The sequence below is a fragment of the Marmota flaviventris genome, chromosome 5, assembly GCF_047511675.1.
Source record: "Marmota flaviventris isolate mMarFla1 chromosome 5, mMarFla1.hap1, whole genome shotgun sequence".
NCBI classification, from domain to species: domain Eukaryota; kingdom Metazoa; phylum Chordata; class Mammalia; order Rodentia; family Sciuridae; genus Marmota; species Marmota flaviventris.
The window spans coordinates 77,802,293-77,828,046 of NC_092502.1; the positions used below are offsets into that span (position 1 = coordinate 77,802,293).

At 37.2% G+C, this 25,754-nt stretch overlaps 1 protein-coding gene across 3 annotated transcripts in view; it reads left to right on the plus strand.

Annotated features, from left to right (window-relative positions):
* Efna5 (ephrin A5) overlaps positions 1-25,754 on the plus strand; it is a 279,432-nt gene that overhangs the window by 186,536 nt on the left and 67,142 nt on the right. Inside the window, exon 1 of one of the 3 annotated variants that reach the window (XM_027927930.2) lies at positions 9,191-9,296. The exons of the other annotated variants lie outside the window; for them this stretch is intronic. Within the exon in view, the coding sequence (XP_027783731.1) occupies positions 9,274-9,296 (23 nt within the window). The 5' untranslated portion in view covers positions 9,191-9,273. Of the gene's footprint in view, positions 1-9,190; positions 9,297-25,754 lie in introns of those variants that run through there. 3 annotated transcript variants of the gene reach the window in all.

A 25,754-nucleotide genomic window follows, 5' to 3' on the forward strand; every position in this document is an offset into this window, starting at 1 on the left:
GCTTGATCCTTGGGCTGCAGATGTCTCTAATTAACTTGATTGAGACAGGTCTGTGGGATCCTGTTGCACAGTCTGACATGTTCCACTGTCCTGGGAGGCACTGTCTGGTCACCTGATGCATGCCTCTTGCTAAGGTCCTCTGGGCAAAGTTTATTAATGACTAAAGTCTTCCCGTGCTCAGCTTTTAATATGAAAGCTGTGGAGTGATGGTTGCTAATAGGCAACTAGGAATGCAAGAATTATCTCAAGTTCTCCTTTAAATCCTGAAAAGAAATGTCAAGAGAACTTCACCAGTGTTTTTAACATCTTAAATGTTATAATATTTTATAATCATTACTATATTATGAACATTATTATTTGTATTGACTGAGAAAAAAACATAAACCCTTAGAATAGAAAATATTTAATGACTTTATTGTGAGATAGTGATAAAACACAATAAAACAAATGCTTGAAAGTGCTGGTTTGACTTGTGAGACATGCAAGATGTCCAAGGAAACTAGCCCCTAAGCAAAGATTGATTTTCTATTTCCTTCAAAATCTGCATTTGCCCTATTTTTTTCTGAAATAGTAAGTTATTTAATTTTATTTTATTATTTGGTGTGTGTGTTCTGTGACTAGCTACAGCCTTTCCTCAAATTCCCAGAATTTTGTATGTCAGTACAGACTTTGTAATATATTTTGACTTTCTGAAAGAATATCATAGAATGGTTATTTCTGAAATATGCCAACACAGATGCCACTTATTAAATATTGAAAGAATCAATAAAGAAACATATAAGAATTACTGTAGTATCAATGACTTTATTATTTCCTGTAGTTACAATACTAGGTAGTGAAGGAAAATACTGAATTCCTTAATTCTCTTTTTATTGGTTACCATTTGCATGTGAAGTGACCGCTAAATAGCTCTTTAAAGTACTTTTCCAGTAGAAGGTAAACAGTCACAAATGATCACAATCCATGGTCTAACATCACTTAGCAAAAGCCTTCCCTACCCATAATTAGCAAGTGGATTAACCAGTTAGTAAAAGTAGTTAATTACCAGTTTTCCAGGCCCTGTTTTCTAGTTAGAGGACTAATATTTCTATCCTTAATTGATTAGTAGGAATTTGTAGACCATGTGTCTGAAAATTAATTAGAAAGAGAAGATGGAGATATGGTCCTCATCAATGCTCAGGAATGTATAATGCAACTGAGACCCTACTCTCATATGTTTAAAAAAAAAAAAGATTACTTCCATAATTGCACACTTTCTCAATCCCGTGGGATCTCAGGAACTGAAGAGTTCTTGGTGGGTTATAAATGTGGTAAAGCTTTATAAAGATTCCACCTTTGCAAAAAACCTATGGGAGAGATTTAGGGGATTGGAAGCGAAAGGCGAGTCCTGTAAGAGACTCAGAGACCTGTAAGTGGGAGTTTACACAGCAAGTTAGAAGACCAGGACATGGGAATCCTGGTTTGTGGTACAAAACCCTGGAGTAAATGAAGGACCAAGCATGAATCAGAACTGATCTCATAGACTAGAGTGTCACTGAGGTTCTTAACCCATGAAGGCCTGACGAATTGGGAGCGAGGAGACCAGCTTGTAGGTGATGATGCCAATCCACAAAGGTGACAATAAATCCTTGACAGTTGTGAATGGTGGAGACAAGAGGGTAAGGGAATAATTCTAGAAAATGGACCCACTGTGTTGACCCCACATGCTTTGTTTTCCAAGAAGCAATGTACCTGCAACCCTGCCTGGCTTAAGTGAACAAGCTATGTCACATTTCTCAGCAAACTACCTGCTATTTGCAGCAGAAATGCAGGCCCAAAATAATGTTGATAAGAAGAACCCAAGTTACCCTGAATGGGGAGACTTTTGTGTGTCTTTTCACAGATCATATCCTGAAACTCAGGGAGATAAGCATAATTCCTCCTAACTTTAAAATCTCTGTAAGAATTTGTGGTTAAGAATCCAATTAGAACCGGTCAGCATGGGCCAAGGTGACCTAGAGTTTTCATGGCAGAGGGGATTTGAAAATCTGATGTCATCCTGCTGTCAGTCAAAAGTTGAGAGGTGGACCTAGGTGGGACTCTCTAGAAAATTCTCTGGGATCCCCGATAAAACTGGAGTGCAGGAGAAGTACATTTTCCCTCTCCTCTCTGAGAAGACCTACTTTCTCCCTTCAGAGTGTCCCCTTTCCCTGTTTCTGTCCCTTCAATAAACTCATGCCTGTTAGTACTGAGTGACGTGCCTGAAATCTTTCTAACTTGTTCACAAGAATTAGGGTTTGAAGGGCGGTCTTCATGCTGCCTCAGTTTCCCAGAAGTCCCCAGCCCTAAACAGTATTAGTGTAGATACTGATAGATATGAGAAAGATATCAAAGAAAAAAAATTAGAATTTGCTAATAAATGGGCTTCTGCTGAAAGAAAGAAACATCTTTCTCCTGATTTCATTTTATCATTCTTCTTGTGGACATATTCATCAGAGTATAAAGTGAAATAATAAAAAGTTCATTTTATCCATTATTAGCAATGTTAATCTTTGAAAAATAAAAGGTGAGAAGGATTTATGGATTGTTGAAGGACTACTGAAATTAAGGTTGATATAGAACTTAGAGGCAAATTTTAAACTTCCATTTATGCACCATTAGGAGAAAACATTAGCAATTGACAGATTCTATCAGCTTCTCTGTTTAGTTCTCCAGTTTTAATCAAATAAAACTGAGATAGGCATTAATGGCTCATTTGCTATTATACCACTATTTCTGGTCAAGTCTCAATGCTGACATGCATATGGTAATTGGAGATTAGTCATTTCCTTGGATACACTTCATCATCCTCAGAAGCAGTGCAATGATGATTGGCTGTCAATTGCTTTTGGTCCAGTTTGCAGGCTTAAAATGGAATATTTGGTTATTCAGATAAGCCTTGAAAGCTTTTTCTGAGTATTGTGTGTCAGACCCAGGAGCAGTGAGTTAGTGGTTCCAGGACCCCCATTGCAGCTATTTTCCAGGAGTAAAAGCAGACAGCTTGTGAGAACCTGCTTTGTGGCTTGACAGGGCTCTCCTTATAGTGGAAGGTGCAGTTCCTCTGGTTGTAGGTGGGCACCTGAGTTTCAGAGCCCCTCCTAATGAATTTTAGACTGAGAATCTCATTCTCCTGCAACTATCACTTGAGAATCAGAGTAATTATTTCCTATTGCCCTTTGTGGAATACAGTTATAATTGCATTACTGTTAACAGTGTTCGCATTAACACTTAATTGTTAATGTCCTCCTAATTTGGAGGAAATCATCACCTCTTCATATTTCATTGCCAGAAAGAGTTGTTAAACTCAAAGACAGCAATTCAAAGCTTCCAAATAGAGAAATGAAAAATGATGCTAGAATTCAGAGGAAGAACTTGTGGAATGACTTCTCTTTCTGGTATCTGTGAGTGTGTGTGTGTGTGTGTGTGTGTGTGTTTCTTTTAAGGTATTGTACATCGATTTCATTTTGAGGTTAAGCCACAACACACAGTCGTTCACTGGAAAGAAACAGGGATTCCTGTGGCGTGGAAACAGCTCTGGGGTTCATGGTAGGAAAAGGGCAGTAACTTTCTCCTGTAGCTGGCATCCTGTTTGAGTGTTGAAAGACGCATTAACAAGAAAAGAAAGACACCACTGTGGCAAGGTCAGCCAGACGGGTGGGCTACAGGCCTTGACTTTCAGATGATTGTTAACTTCTTCCTTTACAATATACTGAACTGTGTGTTGTTAACAACTAAGAGATTCCTTGGTTTAGCTCTGCAGCAGGAAACTGCAATATTTTGAGAAGTCTTTATTCAGGCTAGAGAGAGAGTGGGGGGAGGGAGAGAAGGAAAGGGAGAGAATAGGGGAAATACTAGAATTATATCAATCTTTGAATCTGTTAAGAGGAATACTGTTTAAGGCATTAGAAGATTTGTCTTCATTTGAAGGTAGTATGAGCAGTTCTTGTGTCATTGTGTTGGAAAGAACCTTCTTAAGGGTTGGAAATAACTACAGCTGGGGAGCATAGGCTACTGCTTGATGGATGCTCAGCCTGTGCTGAGAAGGGCCTAGTGTTTGGTTTAATGCTGTGCTGCTACCATTTTGAAATTCTTAATAATTTTTCAGCAAGGTCCCCACATTTTCATTTTGTTCTGATTTGTCTAAGCACTCACTGGTGGTTGTGGCAGAATGTGGTTCAAATTTCAGTGAGTGTACTAGTAGTCAGATTCTCCTCAACCATGCGTACATAATTCAATTCTATAGTCTTATCAACACACACAGACTGGTTTGACAACATTCATTCCTGTTCTTAAAAAAAAAAAAAAAAAATGTCATTTACTTAAGCAGCTGTGTTTCCATAATGCTTACAGGATGCCAAATATCCTGTGACCTAATTTCAACTGATTATTTCTACATCAAATGTAGCCCATAGATTCTTGTTGAAAACATAGATGGATTGCTTAATAAGTTTAATTACGTAGGTTTTTGTTTTGTTTTGGTACCGGGGATTGAACTAGTGTGGCTTAACTGCCCAGCCACATCTCCAGCCCTTTTTATATTTTATTTAGAGACAGGGTCTTGCTGAGTTGCTCAGGGCCTTGCTAAGTCGTGAAGCTGGCTCTGAACTTGGGGTCTTCCTGCCTCAGCGTCCCCAGCTGTTGGGATTACTGGGGTGCACCACCACACCCTGCAGTTATGTAGGTTTTAATGTACAGTTTCAACCAAAAGAACTGTCAAAGCTGGTCGACTACCTAAAATGCTGTGGGGTTTTTTTTGTTGTTGTTGTTGTTTTGTGGGGGCAGGGAGGAGTACTGGGGATTGAACTCAGGGGCACTCAATCACTGAGCCACATCTCCAGCTCTATTTTGTATTTTATTTAGAGACAGGGTCTCCTGAGTTGCTTAGCACCTTGCTTTTGCTGAGGCTGGCTTTGAACTTGTGATCCTCTGCCTCAACTTTCGAAGCCACTGGGATTAGAGATGTGTGCCACCAGGCCTGGCCTATAACACTTGGGACAAATTCCATAATTTCTAAGGGTGTGATTGTTTACAACTGGAAAATTTCAGAAACACCTCCAGGCTAGGAGCAGCTTCCTTTTAAGGAAGGTCATCTGGCCCTGTTACAGTGGGGAGAACAAACCTTTAAATGTTCCTGCTAGATGGACTTGATTTCTTATCAAGTTGTGCTCAGATAAAAGTAAGGAACTACACCATTCATTTTATTTTTCTATGTGACTCATTAGCTTTATTTCTCATAAACACCCTTCCCTTCCAAGTACAATCTAAAAAGTTCTGTCATTAAAAGCAATTTTATTCTTCCTGCCTAAGGGTGACTGTTTTCAAGAAAATATGTGCATTTTGACAATGCAAGTGTTGCCTATTTAAAGCTATAAGTATAATTTCCTTTTTATTAGGTGATAAACTTTCTTTCTGACATAACAAAGGACAGTCAAGAATTCTTCCTTTTTAACATTGTGATTTTGCATTTTTTACCCACATTTTAAAGTCCATTTTACATAATTCTGCTTTTAAAAAAAGAAGAAAGTTTTATGACTTGTGTGTTATCAGTTCTACAGAGGCATCGATGGCATTGAGCATTAAATGAAGCAGAAATAGATGATGAAAAGAAACAAAATGTTATGTTGCATTTGAAAGTTTGGGTTTAATGCCTTTTTCTCATGAGTATGAACTCATTTGTAAAAAAAAAAATCTTAAGCCTGATTTTAAAAAAAAAAAAAAAATTGTAGTTGTAAATGGACAGAATGTATTTACAGAATGTATTTATTGTATTCGTTTATTTTTATGTGGTCCCGAGGATCGAACTCACGCATGCTAGGCAAGCACTCTGCCGCTGAGCTACAGCCCCAGCCCTGAAGCGTGATTTTGATTTCTGCATGTCTGCATACATTTGTTACCTTTTTCTGATTATTTTTGATCTGCTGTGCCAAGGGAAAGGACCTTGGATAGTGGGTCACTGGTCTCTTTCCTGCTTCTGCCTGGGAAAGACTGCATGATTGTGTTTCCATGCCCTGCCTCTGGGTCTGCTGCCATTAATGCTCAGAGCTGGCTATTCCTAACTGGGATTCTTACATTTTACTTCTGGCTCAGTGGGGCCCAAAGGTAAAGCTGCCTTTTAACTAGAGTCTGAGATAGGGTTTCTCAACTTCCGTTATCCATGTGCTACCTTCAGAAATTTTGCTACATGCATATATCACTTATGCCAGAATTTACTTAATACTTTTTTAAAAAATAGAACCAAAAAGATTTTTCCTAAATTTTTTTTTTTTCAGGGAAACTTTTTAGCATTCCTGTAAATGTCCCCTTGCCATGAATAAATATCACTTTCCATAAGTAAGCCAACAAGGCTCTGATCCTGACACTGATTCTCACCGCGTGTTAAAAGTAAGGATTAGACAGTGTTAGGTGTTGGAGACCTGTTAGCATCATGCTGAGACTTTCATCAAGACTACTTATAAAGGGATCCATGAGGGACTAATCTCATTGTGTGTTTCACTGTTTGTTAATGTTGTGCCCACAGGTCGCCTATAGATCCCTAATACTGCTAGAGGCACAAGCCATTCACTTTGCAAATACTGCCTTAAGGGATGAGATCTGATAGATGCTGAGAGGGCCCCACTCCTCATGTTGTCTGAAATTTCACCATTGTAATCATTCCTTTAGATTTATATTTCGATTTTGTTCAGTAATTACCTATTTAAATGTAAATTACTCTGTAACCTCTTAGTAGTCTTCTAAAGATTGGTTTTCCTTATTATTGAGACTAAGGTTCCACCAAAGGACACAGACTAGAGATCCATGATATCTATAGAAGAATTAAAAGAAATACTTAGGACAAATACTTCACTCTTTCCAATTAACTTAGGGTTGTAATCCTTTCTAGGAATTTCTTTTATCCTAGAATAGCCTCTCTTCCGTTTCTTCTAGCTCCAGCTTTCATACTTTCTACAACATTGAAGTCAAATGCCAAACAGTTCTGGAGCCTTTCTTGATAGCCCACCCCACATGTTGAAGGCTCTGTGCATCTTGCTTTCTAAATTCACCACAGAACTTACATTATAGCAATTTGAGAGTTTAACCTATTTCCTCTTGTCAACAACAAGTGAATGGTGTGTGAACAGGAGACCTGACTTCACTAATGGTGACAGAAAGTAGCAAAGGTGACTGTCAAAAAGGAAGTTTCTATAAGCTGATTTTGCAAGGATATTCCTCAAGCTGGGAAAGGTAGCAATGCATCCACCCAGATTTGGCCCAGTGGCATTAGCTTTGTTCCCAGGTGCATGACATCAGCAGACACTGAGGCTTGCTGATGTCTGGGAGTAGAATAAGGAATTTGAAAGGGAGAAACCTTTTCTATCATGTTAGCTCTGGTTCCCAGCTCTGCTTGAGTTATCTTTCTCCAAGCCTAGCTGACTGGCTAGAATAAGTAGACATGGGGGGATAAAGTTTTATCTCTGCAAAGCATAGCAGTGACTCAGCTTTTAATACCTGCACCTTTGACACAGATTATGGCTGAACACAATTTATGAGCTGACCATTGTTTCTAAATCCACAGTGGAGCTTTGGTATCATAAGTAGAAGCTTTGCCAGTATGAGGGTAGACGATTTTATCAAAGGGATACACTTGAACACCATCTTTGGAGGTGTTAGCACCTAGGGTTGAGTCTAAGTTTTGCGCTTGGGAGCTATGTGATTCAAATATATTCAGTCAGCCTCCTAGATTTTTTCTGTGTAAATGAGCTATGATGAGATAATGATTCTCATTTCTCAGTGTTGCTGGGTGTCCTAAGTAAGATTGGGTGGTCGTAGAGCACACAGGGCAGCGTCTGTCACCAAACATGGTGAAACTGCAATTTGTTACCTTTTTCCTTGTTTTTCAGTGAGAATCTTTTGACTCTGCCTTTCTTGGATTGTGGATATTTTTTGTGAGCTCTATCCTCTTGCTTTTCCCAATATACATCATAATACTTTTTAAATGAGAGAACATCTCTGTAAGCAACCAGAATAACCAGAGCTAGGGTGAAGAATATCATCATTATTGCTCTTTACATTTCCCATGTGGCTGTGATGGATATGCTTGGGAATAACATCTTTGGTAATTATTTGATTTTCAATTATATTGGACTTAAGTTCATACAAGCTAATTGTTATAACTTCATGATCACCACCCTGGGTTCACTATCATATTGGCTCACACTTTATGAGACCAAGCCCAAGTATTTATGTGGCTCTTTGGAGTACATCAGTAGCACCTTGGTATTCTGCCATGACAGGAGTTGTCCATGCCTCACTTGTCCATGAATTTTTCTATTGTCCTACATAAGTTATGACAGAACAAGATCTAGGAAATGGGGAAAAAAAATGACATTGGATTGTCATCTTAGGTAGCTACCTCCAGCCATTATCTTTAGAGACTTTAAGGTTCATGTTCACTCTCTGGGTGGGTGAGAAAGGATAGCCTGGGGGAGGGACTTGGCAAGAAGGGAAGGTGAAATCTGATGTAATATAAGTCATAATTTGGGTCACTTTTGAAACGAAAAAGCTTTGCTGTCACTGTTGGTAACCATTGGCCTAAGGAAAAGCAGTGGTTCAGAAACTTCCCCTGAATTGTTTTTCTTTAGAAAAAAAATCTCACACAGAATGGAAAGTTTGGGTCACAGGTGTAAACCCTTAGGCCTTGCTTCCTCAGTGAGCTCAGTGCTGGTCTCAAGGACAAAAATGAGAGAGAGAGAGAGCAAAGAAGTTTTGCATTAAAAACAGATTTACTTCTCCAGGCAGGGTCGGCTGTGAACAGTCTCTGTCAGGATGCAGAGTTGGGGGGAGAGTGGAAACAGTAGCCGTGGACTCGCCGTGTTTATTTTCCCCTCTCCTCTTTTCTGGCATGATGAATTTGGCTCATGGATTTGGTTTTGCTTCAGAGTTCTTTCTGTGTGATAAGTGAGGGTTAGCTACTTGGGGACTGGTAGTTAATTTGAGCCTGTGGGCAACTCCCCTCTTGCCTGGGATTCCATTTGTAACAGTTTGCTCTGTGGGTTTAACTAAACTGTCAGGACAGCAGAGGGCTGAGTTATTGGAGTTCATTGTAGAAAGCTCAGGCAGGAAATGAAACTTCGCCACCTCAGAGAAGGAGAGACGCGGCAGGGAAGCAGAATGTCTGGGCCCAGAATCCTCTGTGATGCTTTGTTTCTTTGGAAAATTAAGAGTAGCCTTTGTCTCTGGAAGAAGTACAGACAGTAGATTTTGAAGCATCACCCTGCCATGTCTTGCCCACCTTTGTGCAGGTATACTTTTCTCTCTCTCCTCTAGGTGATCCTGGCTAGAGGTGGGGATATTGGTCATCTCCATCAGTGTCCCCACCTGGGTTGTAACAGGGCTCATGAAGAGTATAGGGATATTCTGAGACACATGCCTCCAGAGGACAATAGAGAGGACCAAAGTTTCCTGGACTGAGATGCTGATGTGCTGACCCTGAGACTGAATTTAAGCCAGCCTGAGCTGCCCAGGCCAGGAGGTCAGGGGAAATGTGTGCCCAGGTATTCTCCCGCCTTCTCTAAATCCTTGTAAAGCCCCCATTGTCCTCCTCTCTGTTGTCATTGCTTCAGGTTTAAAGATTGATATTCCTAAGAGCTCTTCTGAGCTTTGAAATTATTTTCTTAATGCTTTTAACTCGCTTCCCATGCCACTCTCATACAGAGTAAACCTTGTTTTAATATGAGGTATTTGATGCTACCTGGGACATTTTCACAAGTAGGTGCTTAGAGCTCAGTAGATACATCTGATGCCTTTGTAGACAACATTAATAACTTCAGATTATCCTTACAAGGAACCAAAGTACATAGCATTTGATGGAAAGAGAGGATATGGGAGCCTATGAAAGAATATAAGAATGCTCTCTCCATGAATTTTAAATTGATTATAAGAATATTCTTAGAGCTTCCCTGCATTAATTCAAATATAGTTTTTTTATGTCAAGTTTGTTACTCCTTTGATTATCAGATGTCTCCTAATCCCCTAATATTTTAATTTTTATTTGTTCTCAATTGTTTTTACTAATTGGCACAATTCTTCCTACTAAATCTTGAGTGTTTTATAATTATACACACACATACAGGAATATATGTGTATGTCAAAAATTTTCTCTGGGAAAGTATCATAAGATAGTTCTAAAAATAACTAGATATAGTAGCTTAGCTTAATTCTAATATTATTTTTCTGATTTTAGAAGCAATACCTTAGAAAAAAATTAGAAATATATATTTTAAAATGCATTGATAAAAAAAACTTAATTTGTTATATCCAGAATATATTATATATTGTATGTACATATAATATAAAGTGCATTGATGAAAATAAACTTCGTTCAGAATATATATATATATATATATATATATATATATATATATATATATATATAGTTTGAATATATGCAGTTTGAGATATGTGAAACTATAATATGATTAAAATTATTCTATATATTATTTTGTAATGTGCTTTTCAGTTTAATAATGTATGACATTTCTTTTACTGGAAAAATGACCAAACTGAATTATCTCAAAATCTTTGAGAATGATTTAGATTATATTTTGGAGCAAAATAAAAGGTATATTACTTTAGAACTGAAGACTGTAGAACCAAGGGTGCCCCTTCCTCCTGATCTGGTTGCAGCCCCTTTTCTTCATAGATGAGGGACCTGAGCTCTAGAGAGTATTTGTCATACTCAAGGTCACAGTGTTAAGTTGGTGACAGGGTGGGGATTGCAACCCAGGTCTCCTGCCTCCCAACCAGCTATGTTTTACTCTCTAGTACAAATCTTTGTTTAGTGTTTCTCTTTATTTCCATGCATGAACTTCAGGTTTGTGAACCTTCTCGATTTTAGCACCAAAGAAAAGGTATAAACTGTTTATGTCTCTTTGGAAGTATCGGAAGAAGAGGAGGCCCAGACTTAGTTTACCTGAGGACACCAAATTGCTTGTTGGAGAGGTGTGATACTTCTCAGAAGCAAGCATTCTGGGTAATACTGTCCTGCACAGCCAGTGTTTCCATCTCTATTCTCATGATTTAATTACACATGGTCTCTGGGAGATGTGTGGGGATGGTATTTTCATTGAACTAGTGACTTAAATTCTGGAAACTCAAAAACATTAGTTTCCCAAGGGCCATATGCCATGTATGATGCTTTAGGTCTACCTTATATATCATAGACTCAGATTTGCTATGGGCTTTCTGCTTTGTGAATTTCATTATGAGAAAAGTTTCTGTTTAAAATGGTGATATCAGGTACAACATTTATTCCATTTATTCACTTGATTTCTGAACATGAAACAAAAATCTCAATCAGAAACTTTACAACCAAAAGATGCCTCTTTGCTTTTTCCCATCGCTTGCTTTTTCTTCTCCTTCTCGCCTCTGATTCCCTTTTTTTTTTTTTTTTTTCAAACCTCCTCCTACACAGACTCTTGCCTACTTACCTCTTCTGATTTTTCCACTCTTCACTATGCTGTGAGGAGAATAAATGCACACGTTTTTAGGACCATGGAGTTTTTGTGTGGTGTCTGTGGCAGACTGTGCCCATGCCCTGGCATTTTCAGGATTTCTGCAGTGATCTCAGGGTCTAACCAAATGCTCCACAAAAAGAACATTTTTAAGAGTTGCAGGAAATAATTGATCAAGAGGTTGCTCTGTGCAGGGCACATTGGAATTTAGTTAATGTGTAGCCTGAAGCAGAAAGTGCCTGGCTGCTTTCAGGACCCTTTGAAAACATGTATGAGTATTTGGTGAGAACTTCAGAACTCGGTTAAACTGTCTTTGATTCCAAAGATATCCCAAGGGCCAGTGAATAAATTACAGATGTTGTTTTTTTTTTTTTTTTTAATTTAATGCCTATATTAAATAATTGATTCTTTATGAACCAACATGACTAAATAGGTTAATCAAGTTATTGCTGGATCCGCTTAATTTTCTCACTTTTTAAATAATGCTTTGTTTAAAGAGATACTAATGGGATCCTTTGTTATTCTTGTATAAAATTAAATACTTCTGACCTACAGAAGCAAAGCTATGTTGTAAGTTTTTCAGGTTCATTTAGTTGAACGCTAGTTTTCCCCTGTTCTCTCTTGCCTAGATTACAACCTGTGGAAAGGCTCTTTTTCTCCGTATTTAATATCTGACACTCGTGGGGCCTCTCTTTAGGGGTGTATTGACTGGATTCCCAAAGATGCTATTTGGGGCTTGAACTCAGTGACTTACTAAGTGGTACCTTGGTAACCTTAAAGAATTCTACCGAATAGCTTTCTCTCTACTCTTAGGCAAGTTTAATGTCTATGTGTGTATACTTTGTCCTTGCTTCATCTGAAAACTGCTTACAATTAGTTGTTGTTGTTAGGGTCGGGCAAACGTCGGAGGAAAGGACCACCAAGAGACTATCTCATGCAAAAGCAAAGGGGTTTATTGGACCAGCATGCTGGGGCTCAGAGCTCTCCTGAGAGAAGCTGGAGCCCTGAGCACAGCTTAAGCAGAGTTTTTATGCAGTGTTTAAACAGGGAAGTTCATATGGCAGTTAGGGTGCGAGGGTGGGATTGTTACAAAATAACCATTACAGAATAATCATGCGTTTTGTCAGGGGGTGTTGGGTCAGGGTACATTTTGACATAAGTAACTGTTTTTAACATAAGTTTCGGGTTCCAGGAAAACAGAACTTAAACTTACAGAAAAGCAAAACTTAAATTTAACCTTTACATTGTAATTATAGGTTGTGTTTTTTTGTTTTTGTTTGTTTGTGCAGTGCTGGAAATTGAAACCAGGGGCTCATGCATGCTAGGCAAGCATTCTGCTATTAAGCTATGCCATCAGCCCAATTATGAGTATTTTAACTCTTACTTCAAATTTACTCTTTTGTAGGAAAATCTTCAACTTTCTTATCTGTCTTTTGTTTTTAAATTTTAAGATCTCCTGAAACCTGGGAATTAGAAAAGATCTTAGTGGTCATCATCTAGTCTGATTTTGACCTCTCTATTTAAAGATGCAGATGGTCAGAATTTGAAATTTATCTACTCTGAAAATACAAAAGAAATACAGGGAAGTTTCAGGGATATTGGACTGTTGTGCCTGAAATTGCTACTGTTCTCTTTGGTTTTAATAGCTACAACTACTGATTTGCTTGAATGATATGGAATGAATGTGAAGTACCATTTTGGTTTTTTTCTCACTGCATATTCTAAGATATTGTTCTAAAGGGGGGTGGTTAGTAACAAACTCATTTCCCCTGTTTTAACAATTTAGATATATTTCACTAATCATTACAGGCTCCTATATGAAGACATCTTTCCTTAGGGAATTTGAAATTGATTGGCATCCCTGATGATCCTTTAAGCTTTATGATAATCTTAGCATTTCTCTCCTACCCTTCCTTCTTTTTTGGTTAAGATATTGGAAGTAGGTCAGCTTGATGCCATTTTCAGCCTTTTATTTTTCACATTTTAAATTACAAAGGGTCTTAATTTGCTCAAATTTGTTTTACAAAAAAAAAAAAAAAAATGTAAGCAGCCAATACCTTCTTTTAAGAATGAGGCTTTACTCACTCAAGTTTTCAATAAATCAGTTACACTGATATGCTTGCTGTGTGACAGACTGCAACCGAACCTCATTATTCATACATGCCTGTGTGATGTTACTGAATCAATTTGTGCTGTATCCATTTTGTACTCATGGATAGTTCACGGTCCCTTATGAGCAGAAATAGTCAGCAGGCAATAATAGAAGACACCGAGCAGAAATGGTTGGGGCCCATAATCCTTTGCTTCATGGTGCTAGATCCATTTTTTTTCAATTCATTTTTAGCATTTTTAAAAAAATTTCTGGTCTCATCAATATGAGGATGGTTTTAGCAAAATCACAAAGCAGATACTTAGATACTTTCTGAACCTTTATATATCATCTGCTTCTTATTTTAATACAGATTATTAATTAAGGGGGTGCAAACATCTCTACCTTCTGATTAGCAGGGCCAGTCATTCCCACATGTAATTCCTTTTTGGCTTATAGTAGTCTTCCTATAGCACAATAGCATTACCTGATTTAATTGACAGTGTAAAACCAGAAAAACCAAAACTGCACCCCAAAATGTTGCCTTTGCAGTGGCTAAACAATTCCTAAAGATTGGTGTCTGAGTCGAGCAAACAGAATAGAAGAAAGAATATGAAATAGAGATGGTCATCTGTGGTCACCCATGTCAAGCAGGCTCTGGTGTCTTTTGGCAACTGGAGACAGAGTTAGGGCCATAAAATAAAATGCCCATATTCAGCTGATGTCTCCTCAAGTGGGATTCCAGGTGGTATGGCTCTACTGAGGAAGTAATGGAAGCTAATCACACTTGAAGCTAAGAACTTTCTGCTTGTGGTATTGTTTGACAGCTCAGTTCTGGCCACTTTCCTGTCTAATACATTGATGATTTTTCAGAGGAAAAAAAATACCAACCTCACAGGGTCTTCAACTTTTACAGTCACTGAACTCTAGGAGATGATTTTTGCCACATTGTCCTAGAATTCAGGAATTCACTCTACACTGAGCTGTCATTAAACCTGGCAATCTTAGCCAAGTGACTTTATCTCTGTGAGTGTCAATTACACAACTGTACAACATCGATGTAGAATAAATGATATTAAGAACCCTCTTTATCCTTCTACTTATCTGTAGTTCTACTCTTTCATTGTTCCCCAAGTAATTTCCTTTTTCTGTCCTAAGCATTTTTAAACAAAGAAAAATGTGTTCCGATTGATATTTGACATTCTAAAATAAAACACTGTTAGTTTCAAAGTAAATTTGAAGGAAGAAATGATCTTTAGGTCAAAGAAAACAACTATCAGGTGTGCATTGGTGAAAAAGTATATTTCGTTGTCAAGATCAAAAAAAAAATGAAGACTTGTACCTAGAGAGCCTTTGTAGAGAATCAAACTTATAAAAAATAAAGATGTATAATCTATTTATTAAAATATCATCAGTATTCTGAAGTTTCCAAGGAAAGATTAAATTTATTCTGCTTTTCCCTCCAAAATATGATGAATGATTATAAAGTTTCTATTGCATACCACAAAGGGAAATACAAAAATAAAATACTTCCTAAAAAAGCTCACTCTTCCATAGAAAGACTTGATCATTTTAACAAATGTTTTAAGTGGAGTTGTAAAGTAGAAGGGAATTCAAGGCTTAGTTTATCTTATGATTTCAGCAAATAATTCATAGTACTGGTCCTTTTTAAGGGTTTCTAGCACTCTATTTTCTGCATCACAAAATTGCTACATCAAGTATTTATTTAGAACTGTGATTCATTGTCTCACTACTTCTTAAAAGGCTTTGCTCTGGGCATCTTGTTTCTCATTTCTGTGCCTCTTGGTTCCCTCCTGCTCTGTACCCTACCTAGAATGCCTCTGCTAAATTTAGATAACTCCTATTCAAACTTTTTCTCTGGTAAGCCTTTCTAATCTCTAAGACTGCATTTAGGATCCCACCTTTGTATCTCAAAATGTAATTACACATTTATGGGTCTTTCTCCATGACTATGGTGAATTCTGTGAGCCCAAGAATTGTAGCTTCTTTATCTTGGTATCCCACTGCTCACCATGATGCCTAGCATGTAGTTAAAGGTCAGGGAAAGCCTTTGAATGACTAATTGAAGGTGCATCACATTCAAATAATAATTGTAATTGTAAAACTGTAAGGATGCAAGGTGAAACAAATATGTCCAACGTAATGTCTACTGACATTAAAAATAGCTCTAATCTGGAGGGCAGCCAATTCCAACAATAAGTGTAACATGACCAAAATCAACATGGTTTAGAGGTAGTAGTGTGGGATTTGCAGGAGAGAAGAGGAATTTGAATTTAGCTCCATTACTTACGAGTGATCATAAATAAGTTCTAGAATCTCTTTGCATCTAAAGTATTTCACCTGCCAAATGGGAGTAACAATAGCTATTTCATAAAGTTGTTCTAAGGAGTAAATTAATTAATATGTGAAGTGAACACATACATTGATTTACTGCGCATGGATGAGGTGACTCAGAGTTTCACTATGTATTTTTTGTTATTGTTTTGAATTTGACTTTTTAGAGCAGTTGTGGGTTTAACAGAAACTGACCAGAGAGTACAGAAAGTTTCATTTACCTTTCTTTCTCGGAAACACAGTATTTCCTATTATTAACTATTTTTTATGTTAACTAAATGGCTTTTTCAAATTATATTGTAAATATACAACCAATAGGGTCACAGACCAATGAAAGGGATTATCATGTCTTTATCTCCAAAGACTACTTGACCTATTCCTACCACCTCTATGGAGTTCAGAATGAAGTAACAAATGAACGTTTTTTTGGAAAAAAATAACAGGTCCAGAATGAAAATCAAAGCAGAAAAAAGTCATTAAAGTTGTATTTCTTTCAATAGCATTTGAAATTTTAAATTCACACATTTTAAGTCCATTAAAAAGGACAAAAAGGGTTTTCAAGTGAAGTCAAGTAGGTCATCCAGACTGTTTGCCTGGAAGACCTTGACCTTAGGGACCCAGCCTATCTCTGGCAAGAGGAAAGAGGTGCACAGAATTTGACCTGCAAGAGAGAATTCAACACATGGAAAACCACTTTGAGTCTGCAGTGGAGCTGTGCACACAAGCTGAGTGAAGCACTGATTCAAAAATGAACATCCAGGGTAATGCAGATTCTTGGGGCACCTTCTGGATATATAAGCAGCATTTATCCTTAAAAGAAATTGATGTTACAACCTTAAATGTTAGATTTCTTCCTGGAAAATTTTCTTGATGGTCATCTTGAACAAGGGGTCAAGCTAATTCAGAACTTATCTGGACAGGAGATAAGCAGTGAGGAAAGCAGGAGGTTCTGGATCAGCCCTCACCCAAAGCCACAGTGAACCTAGATGAATTTGTGGGGCAAGTATGGTTTATTCAACCAACAGACGTGCATCCCAACCACCCACACAATTGCAGTAGTGCTTGGTTTCAAAAATGTCTTTTCTTAAAAAATGGGATGTTTTTCAACCCTCCAGAGGCTTAGTGAGACCTGAAAAGATTTTGCTCCTGTTTGCTGGCTGCTACACATGCCACTTTTGACACCTTTACCTCAATGAAAAGCACTGTAACCCACTGCTTTGCATGTTCCAACAAGCCTGCTTGGATAGATGACAGTAGGTGAACAGCTGGCTTCTTCAAGAGCTGATTTGCACTGCCCTGACACTATCTAAACAATCATTACTTACTTTTTTCTTCCTTGAGTGTTTAAGCAAGTTTCAGCATGTTAGAAGAGAGAGATGTGGGAAATGGCTTAGAGCTCTGGGGTAAAAATATGTATCACACCCTAGTTAGAGTAGGTTAAATTAACTTTAGCTTGATATATATATATATATATATATATATATATATATATATATATATATATATGGGTACCTCTCATTAAAAGCTAAACCACCACCCTACCATCCCAGAGCTCCTCATTAGCCCTCTCCATGTGCAATATGGACCTTTAACCAATTCACTAGGTTCCTAAATCTTTTTCAATTAAGGGATCTAAGTTAAAGTGACAGTTAATATCTTTAACATTGTATTATGTCTGTCAAAGCTAAAATTATGTTAATCAAACAACAGCAGTGTGAAGCATTTCCAGGCAGTGGCTGGCATTTTCCTGCAGGAAGCACTCCAAATCAGAAGTTTCACTGCACCCATTCAGGGCATCTGAGCTTTCAAGTTGTTCTGAATATATCCTAATGATAACTGGACCAAAGTGTTAGTTTTAGAGATCATTACAGGGCTTGTGAAAAAGAATAATTCACATTGAGTAAAGTGGAGAGAATTATCCATTACCAGATTGCAACAATGAGCCTTAACAGCAAAGAAAGAGACATTTGGGGTACCTTATATTACATGTCTGTGTGTTGTCCTTAGGAGATGGAATAAGAGGTTAAAGACAGAGCAAGGAATGTTCCATTCTAATCTGATGTAGTAATTTAGGTAATTTATTTGATAAAGGCAATGCCCACTTCTGAACTCATATTGTATGTAGGGTCTTCTGTCAGTTAAAGATTTTCAGGGGAAATGCTGGGCATATTTGAATACCAGATATTCTTGGCTTCCCAGTGTGGCTGGTTAGTAATTCCTTATCCCACAAAGAATTTTAAAAATGTGCCAGCTTAAGGAGGTCAGAGGCCAAAGCATGGAGGTGTTTAGTGTACCTTTTTTTTTCCCTATCACTAATAGACTGTTGACATGAGTCTTTTGTGAACTCCCTGGCTAACTAAAATATATTCATGATCTTAGTGAGAGGAGGAACAGAGAATGCTCAGATTTCAGGATGTAAAGTTTTGTTTAGTTTCAGTCAATCATTTCTTGATGGCAAGTTCACCAGATGAAACACATCCTCTGAATGAGCCCTGAGATCTTTGGATCTGTGCATATAAATCATCTTGCCTGCCATGACACCACATGCAGCAAGCCCCTTTGACACTGACAGGGACCAGATGTGTAAGGCCAATGAAAAGACATTAGGTTTTGACATCAACTGACTGACAGTTACATTTGGAGGCACCAGTTGAGGATTTGAGATTTTGTCGAGTTTGGTAGGTAGATGAAAATCTGCATTCAATGTTATCACATGTGTTATACACTAAGCTGTAGATTAAAGCATCCCCATTTGTGGAACTGAACTTAAAATAACCTAGTTTTAGCTCTTCAGACCTAAATATTCCACTCATTTGCTCCTCACTCTCATTCTCTGTTACACTCTGATTTTTATAGACACAGTGGGAAGAAAGTTTAATAAAAATGAAATTTATAAACATTTTCAAAATTCTTTGCCCTTAGTATGTATTCTTCCTTAATCTATCCCTGTGTATATCTAAATATACTAAACATGGCAATTTTTTAAGCAAATAAAGCACACACAGTACATTTTGCATTTCACACTAACAAAACAACTTTACCATTACTATAGAATTGAAAATGGCAATATTTCCCATTATAAAATTTCCACCTTTAAGTGATAAATAACTCTGGAATTTAATATCTCTAAATTTTGAGGTTTCAACATTACTAACATGGCAATAGTAGTTGAAATAAATCAACATTTGGTTTAAATTTTCTTTGCATAAAAATAATGAGACACTAATGTCATTTTAATCTGAAGTGAAAGAAGCAGAAGACCTCAAAGTAGGCCTTCAAATGTTGAATTGAACTGATTTTAATGTAGCATTTTCAATGATTAAATGTTTATTCTTGATCTATTTTTAAAATAAGGGTAAGATTTTTTTATGTATTTCATTAATATTTTGAAGAGTAGAAACAGTTAAGGAAAAAGTTTTATTTCATCCCAAACCATTTCTTATTTAGTATAAACTACTAAAGTAATTCCTCAAAAGTGAATTATAGGCCTAGTGTGGTAGTGCACACCTATAATCCCTGCGGCTTGAAGACAGGAGGATCGCTAGTTCAAAGCCAGCCTCAGCATCACTAGGTGCTAAGCAACTCAGTGAGACCCTGTCTCTAAATAAAAATACAAAATAGTGCTAGGGATGTGACTCAGTGGTTGAGTGCCCCTGAGTTCAATTCGCGCACCCCCCCCCACCAAATTTTATGACTTCTTTTTTTTTTCATTTGTTCTTCTTAGTTATACATGACAGTAAAATGTATTTCGACATATCATACATACATGGCTTATAACTTCCCATTCTTGTGGTTGTACATGATGCGGAGGTACACTGGTCATATATTAATATATGAATGTAGGAAAGTTATGTCTGATTTATTCTACTGTCTTTCCCATTTCATTTTCCCGCTCATCCAATTGGGTGAACCTCCATGTCAACCCCCAACTCCCACCCCACCTATTATGAGCCAGCATCCTCAGATCAGAGAGAACATTTGGCCTTTGGTTTTGGGGGATTGGCTTATTTCACTTAGCATGATAGTCACCAGTTCCATCCATTTTACCAGCCAATGACATTATTTTATTCTTCTTTATGGCTGAGTAATAGTCCATTATGTATATGTACTACATTTTTTTTTAATCCATTCATCTCCTGAGGAGCACCAAGATTAGTTCCATAGCTTAGCTATGGTGAATTGAGCTGCTATGAACATTGATATGGCTATGTCACTATGCTAATTTTAAGTCCTTTGGGTATATGCCGAGGAATGGGTCAATAGGGGATTCCATTCCAAGTTTTCTGAGGAATTTCCATACTGCTTTCCAGAGAGATTGCACCAATTTGCAGTCCCACCAGCAATGTGTGAGTGTGCCTTTTTTCCCTCATCCTCACCAACATTTATTGTTACTTATATTCTTGATAATTGCCATGTTCAACATGACTAGTGATTAAGAGAAATACATATTAAAACTACACTGAGATTTCATCTCATGACATCTATTTTCAGTTACAAAATACAAATATATTTTTACTTTTAAAAAGACAATATCTGCATTTGCTTTACTTGGTATAAAATCAATTGAAAAGTGACAGAAGTAAAATGTTCATGCTGATTATAAGGGAAATTGTTTGATTTTATTCATAGTGGAACCCCTTTCAGGTTTTAAGGGTGGATTTATGGTGACCCAGCATTCATTCCACTGTGCATGTGCAGAAGTACACACACACACACACACACACACACACTCAGTTGGCACTTTTGCCTACAGGCTGCTGAGAGCTGATTATTCTTCTAATCAAACCTGTCACAATCAGGGGAGAGAATTAGCCAGGTTAGGCCTCTGCTGATTTCACATGTTGCCCTTAGCATCAGATGGCCTTGAGCACTCTTGAATCATATCAACAAGTATGTCGATAATGCCTACTCTGCTCCACCTGCTGCCGTTAGGGTCTGCCTTTCATCTCTGGAATTGCTTCAGTTTGTGAGTTCTTGTTTATTTTAAATTGAGACCACAAGCTATTGAAATTTTCAAAAGTGGAAATTTGGCAGGCAACACTGCTAGTAAAATCACCTAGTCAATAGCTTCAAAAATCATGAAATCAATTACCTTTAAGGAGTTTTTTTTTTTTTTTTTTTTTTTTGTTTCTGAACTTAAGCATTTATGGAACTCAATTTCTAGACTTTGATTCCCGTGGAAAATACATGTATGTATAGTGCATAAGAAAGAGCCCCACATATAATAGATTTAGCATATTTTAAGCTATATTTAAATCAGGATAACCAAAGACCCATTGGCATTAATACATGTTCTTATTTTTCAAATGACATAAAGTTTGTTCTGAGTAGAAGATTTGTTCATTTTTTGTAGTCTGGTCATTATCTGATTTTACTTGATATTGGAAATTTTTTAAAAAACAAATAAAGCAATGACTTTCCTCAGCTCTTTCCATATCTACTATGCTCTATAGCCTTCACATGCTTCTATCTCAACATTCTACCAGTTTTAGAACTCAGTCTAGAATGTGACTGTGTTCCAGGGTTTATAGTTAAATATATGCCATATAGATCAGTAACCACTATAATAGTATATTATCATTTAGCAATAAAGTGTCTTTAGGAGGAAACCAGAAGATCAAATAGAGATTTATTTAAAACAATATAGGGATTTGTATTCTTTGGTGAGAATACAGCATTCATACCAATTTTTTTTTAAAAGAAGAAAAAAGGAAGAATCCAAGCAAGCACCTCTTTCCACTTCTTTGAAGGACTAAGATTTCCACTAAAGTATTAATTTTATGTTTTTAAGTTAGGCCTTTGTGTGTATGCATTCTCCCAAGTGTGTGGCCTATGACTTATATTTGGCTAATGGCTTTAATGGAAAGATCAATTAGAAATGACTGTTTAAAGGTTTAACATATAGGAAATAATAATTTGCTTTACATACAGTAACTTTTCTTTCAATATAGTGTTGATCATCAAGCGACAATAGGCTTGAATTCCTATGAGTAAATGTCAGCTTTATAAGTCTGACATTTCTACAGTGGGTTCAGGCTTGGGTAATTTTTTTTCTGTGATTTTGTTCATTCATTTATTCATCCATTCATTTATCTATTTACCCCCATTTATTCTTTCTTTGTGCATAAATAAATCTACATTTATAAATCAATGTAAGATTATTTATTCTCTGCCTCTGAAACAATGAAATAGTTGGCATCTCCAAGTGTATTTAAACTTTTTTTTTTTCATTTTGCAATATCTAGGGATATCTGTTGGGTCCATTTTTCAGTTTCAAAAAAAAATTATTCTAATCTTTGCAGTGTATAACTTGAACAATCTTGCTTTTTTGTTTTTCTTTACACATACGTGTAGACAGCTAATACAAACCAACATAGCTGATTTATCCAGTTGCTCCATGGGCAATTAAACTGGGAGTATTATCTCAGCAGGAATAAGTGGGCAAATTACACATGTGAAATAAATGGATCTTTGAAGCTTGAGCACATAGGTATTACTGTACAAGAGGCTACATTAAGATTCCTGTAGAGATCAATGGGGGTTTATTGATGAATACCAAGGAATAGTAAAGTGATGTTATAAACTTTTGATAGTCTAATAAACTATATTTAACATTTTCTATCTTGGTAAGACCCTCAGCTTTTATGCTATAGAATAGAGTGTGGTGCTCTAGGATAGTGTGAAGAATGCTCTCTGACCTCCCAAAGGATTAACCTTCAGGGATCAAATGCTAAGGCCAAGCAGCACTCAGTTTCTTGTGCTTATCTAAAGAAAATGAAAAGCCTCTAGATTTATCCATTTTCTTTTAAGGAATGGCACAAATGGTAAAGTGTGGTGACTTTTAAAATATTACTTCATATAAGCATAATGCATATCCATACTGGTTTGAGTGGTCTCTGATTGACCTCAGCAATACTATATGTATAATTTTAGAATTCCAAACAACCCAGTGTCTCTTACAAAACAGAGTCCAGTTGATGTGAAATAATGACTACTTTGTTGGAGCATTTAGTAGATGAACCACATATATCCAATGCCCTGGCTTTCACCCTTAGCCCTCTAATTGCTCAGTGTTTCATGCTCTTAACAATTAGAGGCAAAATTTTTGGAGCAAAAGTAGAAAAAATATTTGACTTACTGAGTAACACTTTCAGGCATTAGACTCTCACAAATGTTATTATGTATGAATTATAACATCAAACACACTTAAAGCCATCAGGCAGAGAAAAAATTTAGTCAACCAAAATACTGTAAAAAGAAGACCAGAGAGGGAAAGTTGCAGAAGGCATTTTATAACTGTAGACTGTGATTTGATTTAAATCTTGGTTCCTGTTAGTAACTTCCTAGAAAACTATCTAGATAGGTTAAAAACAACAACAACAAAAAGCCCTTTTGCTTCTAGAATTCTAAATGAGTCACAGAGCAGGCCCATGGTGCTAGGAAAGCCATTTTATTTCAGTGAATTGAAATGATCACCAAAATAATAATAATAATAATAATAATCGGTTTAGCATATCCCCGCCCCTCTGCCATCATTCTCCACCTTCCTCCTAATGCAGAAGTTGAGGCATGTGAAGTATTTCAAGGCTTTCTGTCATAGTTAATCCGAATTTATTGACAAAAATAACACAGCATTTCAAAGGGTATCATTTGCCTCACCTTTGGGACCTTCAGGTCTGTCTACCACACATAACAGCAAAACATTCATGTCACTGTGCCGTTCCTCAGAGCCAAAAGGAAAAGTTAGAGGAATAAAAGAAATGACCTCCATCTGTTTCACATATTGTCAACGTTTTGGAGATGGACAAAAATCTTAAATTACCCTTGTACTTAAGGCATCTAATTACCTTCCAAAGGATTTGGAAGAGAAAAAGTTTTATTTGTCCAGAGAGGATAATGCAGATTCTTTCCTATAATTTTTAGTAGAAGAGAACAGGTGTAAAATAATTTTGATTGAGTGTACCTTACATATTTATATTCCTTTTTGGAGTTGTTGGAACCTGGAAAGCTCCTCAAGGACTTGAGATATTATGAGATGCTAGGAAACAGGTGAGAATATACTTGAGGGAAATTATTAAATGGTGACTTCACTGATTTTTCTCATCATTATATTTGCTGTTTCCTGTTGTGCTGCTTTGGCCCTCAGTAGAGCTGAGAGCAGGTGGAGGGATAAAACGGTGTGATAAACGGTAACTGCAGATTCTTTTGTAGCTTCTAGTCAGTAGTGCTATGTGTATTTTGCAGAACTAGGGACAATTCAGTCACAAAGCCTGTGCTGATAATTCTGTGTGTTCCTTGTGTTAAACAAAAATGGCATCATAGAACCTTTGGGACACCTAGTTTTTCATTTATTTATTTAAAAGGTGAGACACAAAGATTAAGTGGTTTGCCCAAATTTAAAAGGCAGACAGTATTTAAACCCAGGTTTTTAAACTTCACAGTCACGGTTCCTTCAGCCGCTGCACAATACCCTGTGACATGTGGTGATATGTAAGAACTGTAAGATAATGAACAAATGATGGGGATTATTTTTAACCCTCTCTGATGTTTCTGCCTGGGTATAACCTTTCTCTTGTTCATCTCCTTTTCTTTAATTCTACAAATGCCCACGTTAAGCCCTCTTCATGTCTAGACAATCACGTGAAGAAGGAAAGAGTTTGTGGCTAACCTGATTTGTAGCTTTCCACAGTGCTAAGTATGCATTCCATAGGGCCTTTACAAATAGCTACAGAATGGATGCACTACTGGATTGGTTATTGGCAGGTGCCGGGGAATAGGGAGGCCTCAGCTGAAGCCTGTGAGACCTGTGTTTGTTTGCCTGGTCTGTTGCAATAGACTCCTTAATGATCTTCTTGTTTTAGGCTTTCTCTCCATCCAGTTTATCTTCTCCAGGGCTAAAAGAAGGATCATGTTGCCATACAAATCCGGTCATGTCCTCTACCTTCTCAAAAATCTTCACTGGTTCTTCGTTGCCTGTCAAACTCCTTTTTCAAGTTAAAGTTTTAACACTCCTTTGAGGCCTCATTTTCTCTCTCAGCAAACTCCTTGCTTCAAGCTTCTGATCATGTAACTTTGCCTGGACACCCACTCCTCCCCTTCTCCTCAAATGATTCTGTCCATCCTCTAAGATGTGGCTCCTCTGTGAAGTCATCCAGAACTCTCTGAAAGTTTGTTGCTGTTACCTGCTTTCCACAGTACTTGAGATAAATTTCTCTTACAACATGTACCACATTTTATGGCAGGATTTATTCGTGTGATTCCCCTACCCCCACAGTCCTAGATTGTCAGTTCCTCTAGGGCAGGACTATGTTTTGGTTCATTTTTGTTTCTTAACCTTCAAATACAGTGTCTGGGCCATAGGAAGTGATCAATATACTTGTCTTGAATGAATTAATTAAAGAATGAAGAAAGACAGGATGTAAATATGTGAAAAGTCAATCAAATTAAGAAAGGATGGAAGGTCAATCAAATATCATATTGCTCAAGTGAAGTATAATTTTCAAGTTTAAGTTAAAACAGCTCTTCCTGTAGAGAAATATTTATTCTAATCCAATTGTGAAGATGGTCTGATAAGCCAACCTCAGTAGAACTGAGAAGGCTCAGTGATGCTCTGTCTCAACCTGCACGTCCATCATTCTGTCCAGTGTCTAGTTTCCCAGGGTTCTTTCTCATCAAAATTTACCCACCGTGTTCAGTAGTCTCTCAGGGCTTTTAATTCTGCTAGGTGACAGGTATTAATGGGTCAGAGAAATGAAAATATGTTAATGCATTAGCTGGCAAGTATGATTTCCCTCCCAAAGAGA